Below are 11,180 nucleotides of genomic sequence, written 5' to 3'. Positions count from 1 at the left end.
CTGACCTACACACACCACATTTGGCATGGACAGTCCTGCCACTTAAAGATGCAGTTTGCAGTGGGCCTGGGTTGGGTCTGGGGGACCCCCAAATGTGTTGCTGGGGGCCGGGATGGCCGTGCCATCAGCCTGTATTGGACAGTCAAGCACATGACTCTGAAGGTGGCTGTAGCCAGCCCGCACGGCCCATCCACACGCCGATCTCCTGTTGTGCACCCAAGGGGGCAGAGGGCCGAGCTGGCCTGCATGTGGCTGCCTGTTTCTACAACAGCTGAGGCAGTGGGACTAGGCTGGGCCTGGAACAGGCGAACCGCTTCCCTGCACCTGCACAGTGCTACTCACAAGTGTTGCAAACATGTGACATCACGTGCTCACAACGCTTGCGATTCGCACTGCACAGGTGCAGGGAAGCGGCTCACCTACTTCAGGCCCAGGCCAAGTCCAGTGCCTTAGCTGCTGCAGAAGCAGGTGGCCACAGGCTTGGAACAGGCAGGCCTGCTTGGTCCTCAGCCCTCCCCCCCACCAGCTGTGCATAACAGAAGATCGCCGGGCTGGCCACAGATGCCCTCAGAGTCACACATTTGGCCATCCGGCACGTACCAGTGGCATTGCCACGCAGGACCCTGGCAGGACATCTCCCCACCCCCACCCCAGTGTGGAGGGTCCTGGAAGTCTGGTCCAAATGGCGCCTCTGGTGAAACAGCTGCTAAGTTCCACCATTGTGCAATCTTTCCAATCCCGGTCAAAAAAGTAGGGTTTTAAAATCTGCATTCAACCCTCTGATGGTTGTCTCCAGGAATTCTGTCTGACAAATGCGGCAATGCTAGCAGGTGGTACTGAAGGCCATAGCAATTGCTTAAATCCCTGTGACAGTATATGCAGAGGTGCACCTAGGTAATTTTGAAGCCTGGACTTAAAGGCCTTTCGAGTCGCCACCCCCTCACCCCCGGCAAGTTAAGCATCATTTTTTACACGTGGGTTCTTAAGGCACAAACCATACCACCCTGGATAGACTAAAGATGATTTCAGGGCATCCAGGGGGTGTGGAGGCCCTGGACTTTGGCCCTGAAGTCCAGGGGAAAGAGTGCCTCTGGGTATATGCAGAGAGAGAAGACAGTGCAAACATGTCTCTTAGGAGCCCAATGGACAGAAGGGAAGCAGAGAAAAAGCTTTCCTCTCTGGAAATATTAAATTACTAGTAATTATATATAAGAAACTGTCTTTATATATTATATATAAGAAGTAGTATTATATATGATATAGAATATATAATACGGAGAAGTAAACTTCTGAAATCACCAGTGCTGCTTAATTCTGTTAAAATCTATTTTATTTGAATTACATGTGTATTTAGCGTGTATTTGAACAGGGTGTTTTAGCGCGTTTCAGGTTTTTTCTGTTCATCTTTGAATGATAGGTATATAAAGAGTAGATTAGTCGTAGGCGTGTAAACTGAGTACACTAACAGCTGCTCATGCTGTCATTCATAGGTAGCTTCTCGACAACAAAACGCAGCACCAAGCCTGAGCTTTTTGTTTTGTTTTCTCCTTTCAATACCGGCCTTGGTCTGTGCCCAGCAAAGCAAACAGTCCGCCACTCCGATAGATGACGCTGCTCCGCACTTACTTCCCTTCCTGCCGCTACACCTGCAGCATCGGGCATCCGGAAGTGATGTGGGTTTCCTGTAGTGCCGCTCTTGCCTCATCCATCTTAGTCTCTGTGTCTCTTCGTGAATTACCCTGGCACCTCCTGGTTGCTAAGCGGTAACGGAGCTGAAAGCGCCTCTGAGGCGCGAAGGGATCCCAGGCCGGCGGGAGCAGCGAGAACCGCCCTCTGGGCTGGATGCGGTGACCCGACACGGAAAGGCAAGCTCCTTGCAGCTTCGGACGTTGCGAGCCGCCTCATCATCCTCCAGAATAGAGGGTCTATCACAGCCCCGTGGCTGAGCTGACCCCACCCGACTGGGAAATGGGCTCAAAATCCGACCAACTTCTTATTGTGGTTTCCATCCTGGAAGGTAAAGCGCAGCGCAGATCTTGGCAGCTTCCAGCACCCTCGCCCTATAAGCTGGGAGATAAACGGATGAAAACTCCGCGCAGTGCTCAGCCCCATCTGTGAATATCGTCTAAATAATGTGTGTCGTGCATAAGTGTTTGGTTGTGTTTTTTTTGTCTGAGCGGAGTCCCTAATTCTGCCTGAATGTCTCTTAATCCTGCAATAAACATGATGGTGTGTGCATAAAAAGGTGCAAAATAGGCAAGATGATATGCTTTACTGGGGCATCTTTTAAATTGTATGGAATGCTTCTGGAAATATTGTGCATAAGCTGAAGATATCTGCATCCTTGCACTAACTGGAGAATCTGTGCTGTCTATTTTGTATCCGAGCATGCACTTAAATTCTTCAGCTCTACCTAGCCCTGTAAAGGTAAAGTGTGCCGTCAAGTGGATTTTGACTCCTGGCGCCCACAGAGCCCTGTGGTTTTCTTTGGTAGAATACAGAAGGGGTTTACCATTGCCTCCTGTGCAGTATGAGATGATGTTTTTCAGCTTCTTCCTATATCGCTGCTGCCCAATATAGTACCAGCAGGGATTTGAACCAGCAACCTTCTGCTTGTTAGTCAAGCATTTCCCCGCTGTGCCGCTTAAGGTGGTACTCCATAAATAATAGTCACAAAAAGAGCACATCTGAGTGTGCTCTGTGTGTGTGTTCTCAGTGAGCAACTATTGCAAGTTTCTGTAGCACTACTAATTTGGGCTATGTTGTAGGGCTTCCAGATTAGAAGCTGCAATTTCTTTGCAGTCTGAGCTCTTACAAAATGTAACACTGAACTGGTACAGTAGAATAATAGAAAGCACCTTTAAGATTTTATAGTCCAACCCTACTCAGTTCAGGCATATGCTACACTACAGCATCTCTGACAGTTGACTGTGCAGCCTCTGTTTGAGAAGCCCTAGCTAAGGAGAGTCAACTGCTGCATAATACACACTGTTCTACTTTTAAACAGATCTGACAGTTAAGAAACTCCTGCTAATATAACATCCAGCCTGAATCTGATGCCCACTAATTTCAACCCATTGGTTCTAGTCCTGCTCTCAGAAGCAACAAAGAATAAGTCTGCTCCTCTTCCTATCTATGTAATAGCTATCATATCTGCCATTGATCTTTAACCATATTTAACCAGGAAAAGAGAAGAACAGCTTCTTTGGTAAAGGTCTTCTGCTCTTAAGAGTAGAATGATATAGCAGAGGCCAGTTGTTCTGATGTTGTACTAACAGTGTAGGCTCTATGATAGGGGTGTACATGGAACCGGGCGGGGGAAGTTCAAAGATGGGGTAACTTTAAGGGTGGGGGTGAAGATAAAGTGTGCCGTTGAGTTGGTGTCCCTCTGCCTTTCCCCTGCTGGCGTTCTGTTAGTAAAGGCTCCATTGGGGCGGCAGCATACCTCCCTGCCGCCCTGTCCTCTCTTGGGCCAGAAGTGCCAGGTGCGCACGCTGTGTGCGTTCATACACCCTGAATGTGATGTGCGTGTGCATGTGCCCGGCGTGTGCATGCATGCCCAGCATTCACATGCACACCTGGCACTTCCGGCCAAAGAGGGAACAGGGCAGCAGGGAGGTATGCTGCCACCCCGACGGAACCTTTTCTAACGGAGTGTTGATGGGGTGTGTGTGGAGGGGGGGATAAGTGCATCCCCCACCACCCCTAAAGTTACCTCCCCCCCACCTGCCTTCGGGCCTCTGAACCACCCGGTTTTCGAACCTGTTCTGAGGCCCATTAAAGGTTCATGTACATCCCTGCTCTATGAAGGTTCATGTACATTACAGGTTCATGTACATCCCTACTCTATGAAAGGGTCATAGCTCAGTGGTAGGGAACTTACCTTGTGTGCAAAAGGTACCATGTTAAGTTCCTGGAGCCCAGGTAGGTCTGGGAAAGATCCTTGTCTGAAACTCTAAAGAGCTGTTGCTAGTCCGTATAGACAATACTGTGCCAATGGTCTGATTTAGTATAAGACAACTTAATAGTGCAATCAATGATTGCCCATGTCAGTTCTACAGACCGACAGGAGATGAGGGAGTGAGCCCTGCACGCCCATCAAAAGTTAAAGAGATTGTGAGTAGTTGCAGCTTATATGATAAAACTGGACAGCAGGGATGCTTGTCACATTGTGTGGAAATGTGATGCTTTGGAATTAGGGTGCTTCTTTTATAAATAGAAGAGCAACTTGTAAACTTCAACTTCATATTATAGTCTGCACTAAAGCATGTATGAACACAAGGGATTTTCACTTTCTGTTACACCTTCCAAACTTTTCTGAAAAAGTAAAAGATGATTGGATGAGGTTTTTTTAAAAAGTCTAGTTCTGATCTTATTTTTGAGCATTGTGTATCTGATTTCTTTATCCTTAGTAAAATGTACTTGTTGACAGTGGCCTGCTGCTGAAAAAAAATTGGGGAAATTGGGGGAATAAGTGAAAGATACAAAGAAAATCTAGCATGAATGTTCTGTACTTCGTTTGCTTTCTACTTGCTCTTCATTTCCCCCTTCTACCTGTAGGTAGGTAGACATGTCCAATCAAACTGCCCAATCCTATACATGTTTAATTAGGAGTAAGTCCTGTGGCGTTCCAAGTGTGCATAGGATTGAAGCTATTTTGTATGTCTTTTGTAGTCTATAATTCATGCTTGTCATGACTGATATTGGACTTCCTTAAAAATCAACTCCCCACCCCCACCCCACTTTTAAGAGTAGTATGTTCTAATGCAGAATTGAGATGGGTCTTTGGAAGTTACACTTAAATTTTATGTAAGGATGTCTTTTGAATATTTGAGTCCCTCTCTGTTACAGTGATCACAAGCTTCTAAGCATGTAATGAATAATATCATATCCCAGTATTTTCTTAGCTGTTTATGTTTCCTGATGTGCTTTTCTCCTTTTCCAGGGCGTTATTTTCCCAAACGTCCAAAACATACACTTGTGGTGGAAGCAAAGTTTGATGGTGAACATCTAGCTACAGATCCTGTAGAACATACTGATCAGCCTGAATTTGCCACAGAATTAGCTTGGGAACTTGACAGGAAAGCACTTCACCAACACAGGTTACTTTCTCAGCATTTTCTGAATCTATTGTTTCAGCCCTCAACCGAAAGGATTGTTGTTTCATTTTATGTGGTAAATAATAATGATCATAGGCTGTTGCTGGAACATATTGGAAAACCCAAAGGGATGAATGTTTCATATCCTCATTCTGCATAGCTTACTAGAAGTGTGTTGAGGTTGTTACTACAAAGATAATCTTTATTGCCCTACATCTTCAGAAATTGGGATACATCTTGACTGTATTAAGCGTCCATAGTCTATCAATCCAATCAGATAGATTAGAAATGTTCATTGATGTGAATATCTTGTAAAAGTGATAAATGTTCTTCATTCTTGTGAGGAAATACTCTTATCCGGTTATTAGATCACCTAATGAATTTTAAACATTCATTTTCTATTCCAAAGCTGCTTATTTTTTAGGAGGTTTATAAAAATAGAGCTTTTATCATTGGCATGCACACTTAAACCTTTGCTTCTTGCTGCATTGCATTTTCATTTTCCTTGCAGGTTACAGCGTACACCTATCAAGTTACAATGCTTTGCTTTGGATTCTGTGTCTTCAGCCAAAGAGATTGTAGGTTACATTGTACTAGATTTACGAGCTGCTCAAGAGAAGAAGCAGGTATTATTTAGTGTGGTAAATAATGTTTTTTTCCTGTGAGGTATCTCCCAAATTAGAATAATTTAGTTTGGATTATGTGCATACCTCATACTATAGTTTTAAGGGCTCAAATATTATTTGTAACGCTTAACTATAGTATGAACCACACATACAACCTATTAAATTATTTGTAAAAAATATCTGCACAGATCCCCTCTCTCTAATATCTAGTTCTCTGTTGGGGGGGATCTTTGGACGTGTTCAGACAATGGGTGGCAAGTCCGATTCTGCCAACCACCAGTTTCCAGCAAGTGCATGTGCCTGGCTTGAGAAAGAAGTTCCACCGGTTTTGTGTTGTCTGAACCCACCAATGTTGGGTTGATGAGCAGCACTCGTGATCTGCCACCCAACCTCAAATCTTGCTTGCAGATTTCAGGTGGCAGAAGAAAGTGCTGCTTGTCAACCTGACATTGGTGGATTCAGACAACATGAAATGGCAGAACTTCCAACTTGGACCAGTCTTGCTGCCGGTCATCTGAACCCATCCTTTCTGTATTGAGAAACATTCAGATAGTAAGCCCCTATCTGCAATCTGAAGTGGTACAGCCCAGTCACAAGTCTTTCATCTCAGTAAAAACTAGCAGTTAGTTTATCCAAACTCCGTAAAAATTCTTAATAAGAATTTGTCTAGAAAGCAGTAAGAAACAAGGTTGTATATATGTTCTTTGTATCAAATCTTAACCTTTTCCTGTACCAGTAAATGAATATACTGTAGCAAGGGGCGTTCTGATCATTGCACTAATTCAGTGTCCTAACTAGGGATGTGTATAAGCTGGTTCAGCGCCTCCTTAAGGAAACACCCAACTGGCTTGGGCGCCTGCAGCCAAACTAGTTTGGCGGGGTGGGGAGTGGTTCCCTTAAGAAGTAGGTCCTTACCAGCTCCACACATGCAAAGGGACTGTGTGCATGCCTATGCCACGCACAGTCTGCAGAGAACAGCGCCGAAGCCGCACACAGCATTTGGTGGAGCATGCACTACTCCTGGAAAAGCGGGAGGGCAGTAGCAGAACATTCTTAAGGGAATGACCCCACCGCCCACTGCTGCCCAAGCCCGTTCAGATACATTCCTAATCCTAAAGTGTGAAGGTGTTTTTGTGATGTAAATGGGTATGAATGTTTAATATCATGGTGCACAAGTGTTAGAAATGATGTGATTCCACACTCTGTGTAGCTCTTTATATTAAGCAGCACGAAATGGAACAATATATTATATGAGATAGGAAAAAGAATGATATAGCAACTACATAAATTGATAGGAAATTGGAGACAGTGATCCATCCTATATTTGCTATAGTGAAGATCAGTAGCAGGTTATTCTCTGTGTGTGTGTGTGTGTGTGTGTGTGTGTGTGTGTGTATAAAATATATTTCTTTCTAAATATATTTAACAATTTAACTGCCCTTTCTTAGTAGTGGGCTAAATACAAAGTATAACTTTGCCGCTATTAAGAAGAAGATATAGGTTTTCCTTTGTACAGGAATAGTGTACTGGAAGGGGATTAAATCCCATTGTTGCTTATCTTCCTCCCCCTGAATGGGGCCATCTGCTCATGGGAAGAGATTTCCATGCATAGATGAAAACATAATTTAATGCAGAACTCTTCTGATCCCAATACAGAGATGTGTAAGGATAGCAGTAGCAACCACCTTTTTGCTGAATGTATGGCGCCTTTGACCTATTCACACTGGATAGAGTGAATTAAGTGCTGTCATACCTTCTGCTAATCAGCTGTCCAGCTGGGGAAATAGGTATTCCTCCCATTCTCACAGATCTCTAAATTAAGCCAGATTCTTGTCTTGTGTGGTTTTTGTTTTGTTTTAAAATCCAACCTTGATTTCATTGTGCTGAAAAAAGCCTATATATAAAACAGTCAAAAATCTGCCTAAATACTCCTGATGTCATTTAAATTGTAGTGCAGTAATAGTAGTGATATTACTTTTGTTTTCATTTTAATCTTATATTTATCTTCTCTTACAATAAATTTCTAGTTTTGCTACTTGTGAGGACTGTACTGCATATTTTTCATTTTATGTTTTCCCCCCTCCAACTTTTTTTTACACAAAACTCTGCAGTTACCAAAGTGGTATCCTTTACTCAGCAATAAATACACAAAATTTAAATCTGAAATACAACTAAGTGTAATGTTAGAAACAGATACAAAAGCATCTGTGGATGGTTTCAAAGCAAAGGAAGCGCCTCCCAGGGATATTACAGGTTAGTAGAATAATGAAAGCTTCATCAAACACAGTTATGTTCTTGCAACTTGCAGGTCTGCAAGATGTTACAAATCTTTGAAGATCTTAAAGTATCCTTGATAATTACTGGCAAATTCCCTGCACAAATCATCTGTCAACTACTTTCCATTTCTTTTATTCTTTTAATCCTCCTTAGCACTTTGCATATAATCCCCTGGGTATTCCCAGAAAGCAATATCATCTTTGCTTACTTTAAGTTATAAAATCTTTCTTTGGAGTTACACTTTTTATTTTATAAACAGATGTTTATAAGATTAATAACTTTCTGGATTAATGACATCTTGAAATTCAAAGGTTACTCATCTCTTCCTCTAATCACTAAGATTTCCCTTATCTTGGTGATCATAAGAACAGAAGAACAGCCCTGCTGGATCAGGCCCAAGGCCCATCTAGTCCAGCATCCTGTTTCACACAGTGGACCACCAGATGCCACTGGAAGCCATAGGCAGGAGTTGAGGGCATGCCCTTTCTCCTTTTGTTACTCCCCTGCTACTGGTACTCAGAAGCATCCTGCCTTTGAGGCTGGAGGTGGCCTTTAGCCCACCTGTAATCCTACCTGTATTGGAATGATTTACAACAATCAGGTCCATTGTTATGTCAAAGTTAACATATTACGTGAGGAATTATACTGAACTGCAAACGAATAAATAATGAAAAATAGATATTGTTTCATCTTTTGGAAGAGTAGATTTCAAGAGTATAATTCCTTACATTATTTTTCTATGTTGTAATATTATTTTTGTGTTTGTGTTTGCTCCCCCCGCCCCAGCATATATGCTTGTAATTTTCATCTGTTTTCTAAATAAAAAAAGTAATAATCCCGGCCAGTGATAAAACTGTCCAAGAAAGATGAATAATGTATGCAGTTACCCTATTCTTTATTCCACATCTCTCTCATGTCTTTACTTCTTCCCTTTTTATTTTTTTCATACCACTCTCTATCCTAAAGCTTGTTTAAATTCTTTTGTCAAGATTAGTAAAGTACAACCTCAGTGGAGTATGGCAAATGGTGAGTCTCCTTGTTTGCATCTCTGTGCTTTTAAGGTCCCATTCTTGTTTGAGAGCTGTGTTAAGTCTTTTGATCAGAGAACAGGATTTTGTATAACATAACTTTTAAACTATAAAACATAATACTAGGTCAACTGTCATAGCCAGGCAGTTTGTAGAGATGATATGTGTTGATCTTGAGTGAAACTGATGTGATGCTGATATTGTCTTGCAATTCTTTTTGCTGGTTTACAGTAGAGACAGCTGTGGAGGGACGTAACATTATGAGACTATCATCTTTAGCAGTTACCTTGACACTACGTCAGCTTATGCCTATTATTTCCAAGTGGAATGTTGAGTAAAATAATCACACTTTAGAAATGATTATCTATATTTAAAGGCAGGGGATAGATATAGATATGTAGCTGGCCAGTAATACATTGCAGACTTATGGTGGATTTATATAGTGTTATTTGTCGGCCATTAGGTTTTCTTTTCCAGTTGTTTTGAGGTGAAATATTTGTGAATGGTGGTAGTTATACTGACATATTCTGGTTTTGTTCAGCATCATACAATATCATTCAAACTGGATTTATTAATGACGCTGGCTGGCATCCAGGCTAAGTTACTCAATAGTACTATTCAGGAGTTACTCCAAAGCAGGGCTGCTGCACAACTTCATCCCTCCAGCTGTTAGACTGCGACTCCCATCATCACCAGCCACAGTGGTCAATAGTTAGGGATGAGGGTTGTTGTAGTCGAACAGCAGCTGCAGGGCTGAAGTTGTGAAACCCTGCTCTAATTTCAATAGGACTTGTGTTGAGTTATTTAGTCAGGATGTCAGCCCTGTCCTTTATGTGAATTTCAAAATACTTCCAAAAAGTTATTTCCTATTATATGGTGGGGTATCAGTCCAATTATGGTAAGTATTTCTTTGGTCAGTGACAAAATTGAAGGTTATTTTCACCTTCACTTTCCTTTCCACCCCCCTTTAAGTACCTCGTCTGCCTCCTGTATTCGACTCCAAAAATTTTGTACCAGTGCTGAATGAAGAGGAAGGATATCATCAGATTGGGCCAGCAGAATATTGCAGAAATTACTTTGCTTTGTCTGTTACTATTGCATTTGCTACACAGTTAGAACAGGTAACAACACTGTCTTAACTTCTTAGTGTCACTTTTTGGTTTGGCTCAACTTTAGTGCTTACAGATTCCAGAGAGGCATCATGGAATATCGTGTCTTGTTGCAGCAGGCTACATTTAATGAATTTGTGGCCCCTGTAGACCTTGATCCCATACAGGAGAACCTCGTTACTTGCAGGGATTCCGTTCCTTGGCTAGTGCTGTGAGTAATGGAAGTGCAAGTAAATGAGTCATCATTGCTATGGGGAAAGTGGGGAGCGGGGTTGGTTCCTGGGTGGAGGAAAAACGAGGTGGCAGGGGGGAGTCCAAAAAATGGCAAAAGAACCCAGAAAAGCTCACTGTGGCATGCTCCTTGGGGTTTGTATGTTGTCAGGGATTCCCCCCATGTCCCAAGGAATGGCCCGAAATGCCCTCAAAACCACAAAAAAAATCATGGGGGAAAGTTAAAAAAAAAAGGGGGGTGCGCTGAAGGACAGTTTTTTTTAAGGAAAGGAGGAAACCCTGAGACAAAATGGTGGGTAGAAGTTACCTCCGCAGTCACTTCTGGCCCTTTATGACCCATAGATACATGGATTTTAACACCCTTTGTTTCCATGAATACGGAAAAAATTGTGGTTCCATGAATACATGAAACCACGAATAGCAGTTCCATGAATTTATTTATCATATTTTTATACTGCATCTCTTTTATACGTACATCTCTAGATGATGTACAAAACTAAAAGTTTTTTAAAGTCAACACAGATTAAAATACATGATACAATAAAAACAATAGCATAAAACAGTTATTAAAACAAATTATTAAATAAAGAGGTTCTCCTGTATTTTATTTTTAAAATGCATTAGTTTTCTTCAGCCAAATGGACCTCACAGTTACAGTATACTGTTTCCCTCATGATGAGAAAAGATTGAGAAAATGAGCAAGGGTGCTCATCCGACCTTAATATCTGTAATTGCTGAACTGGTATATTATTTTATTGATATCTTTATATTGGTGCCTACCTTAAATAAACAATTAAATACTTGAATATA

At 42.0% G+C, this 11,180-nt stretch overlaps 1 protein-coding gene across 3 annotated transcripts in view; it reads left to right on the top strand.

Annotated features, from left to right (window-relative positions):
• Positions 1 to 1,644: 1,644 nt before the first annotated feature.
• The window catches only part of CEP120 (centrosomal protein 120), a 48,542-nt gene continuing 39,006 nt past the window's right edge, over positions 1,645 to 11,180 (top strand). The window contains exons 1-5 of one of the 3 annotated variants that reach the window (XM_053300278.1): positions 1,645 to 2,017; positions 4,946 to 5,102; positions 5,611 to 5,725; positions 7,837 to 7,978; positions 10,048 to 10,151. In XM_053300278.1, coding sequence (XP_053156253.1) covers positions 1,969 to 2,017; positions 4,946 to 5,102; positions 5,611 to 5,725; positions 7,837 to 7,978; positions 10,048 to 10,151 — 567 coding nt within the window. In that variant the 5' untranslated portion in view covers positions 1,645 to 1,968. Of the gene's footprint in view, positions 2,018 to 4,945; positions 5,103 to 5,610; positions 5,726 to 7,836; positions 7,979 to 10,002; positions 10,152 to 11,180 lie in introns of those variants that run through there. The other 2 variants (XM_053300277.1, XM_053300279.1) reach the window with 2 other exon arrangements.

The sequence above is a fragment of the Hemicordylus capensis genome, chromosome 2 (assembly GCF_027244095.1).
Source record: "Hemicordylus capensis ecotype Gifberg chromosome 2, rHemCap1.1.pri, whole genome shotgun sequence".
NCBI classification, from domain to species: domain Eukaryota; kingdom Metazoa; phylum Chordata; class Lepidosauria; order Squamata; family Cordylidae; genus Hemicordylus; species Hemicordylus capensis.
This window is presented reverse-complemented; position numbering and strand designations above follow the sequence as displayed.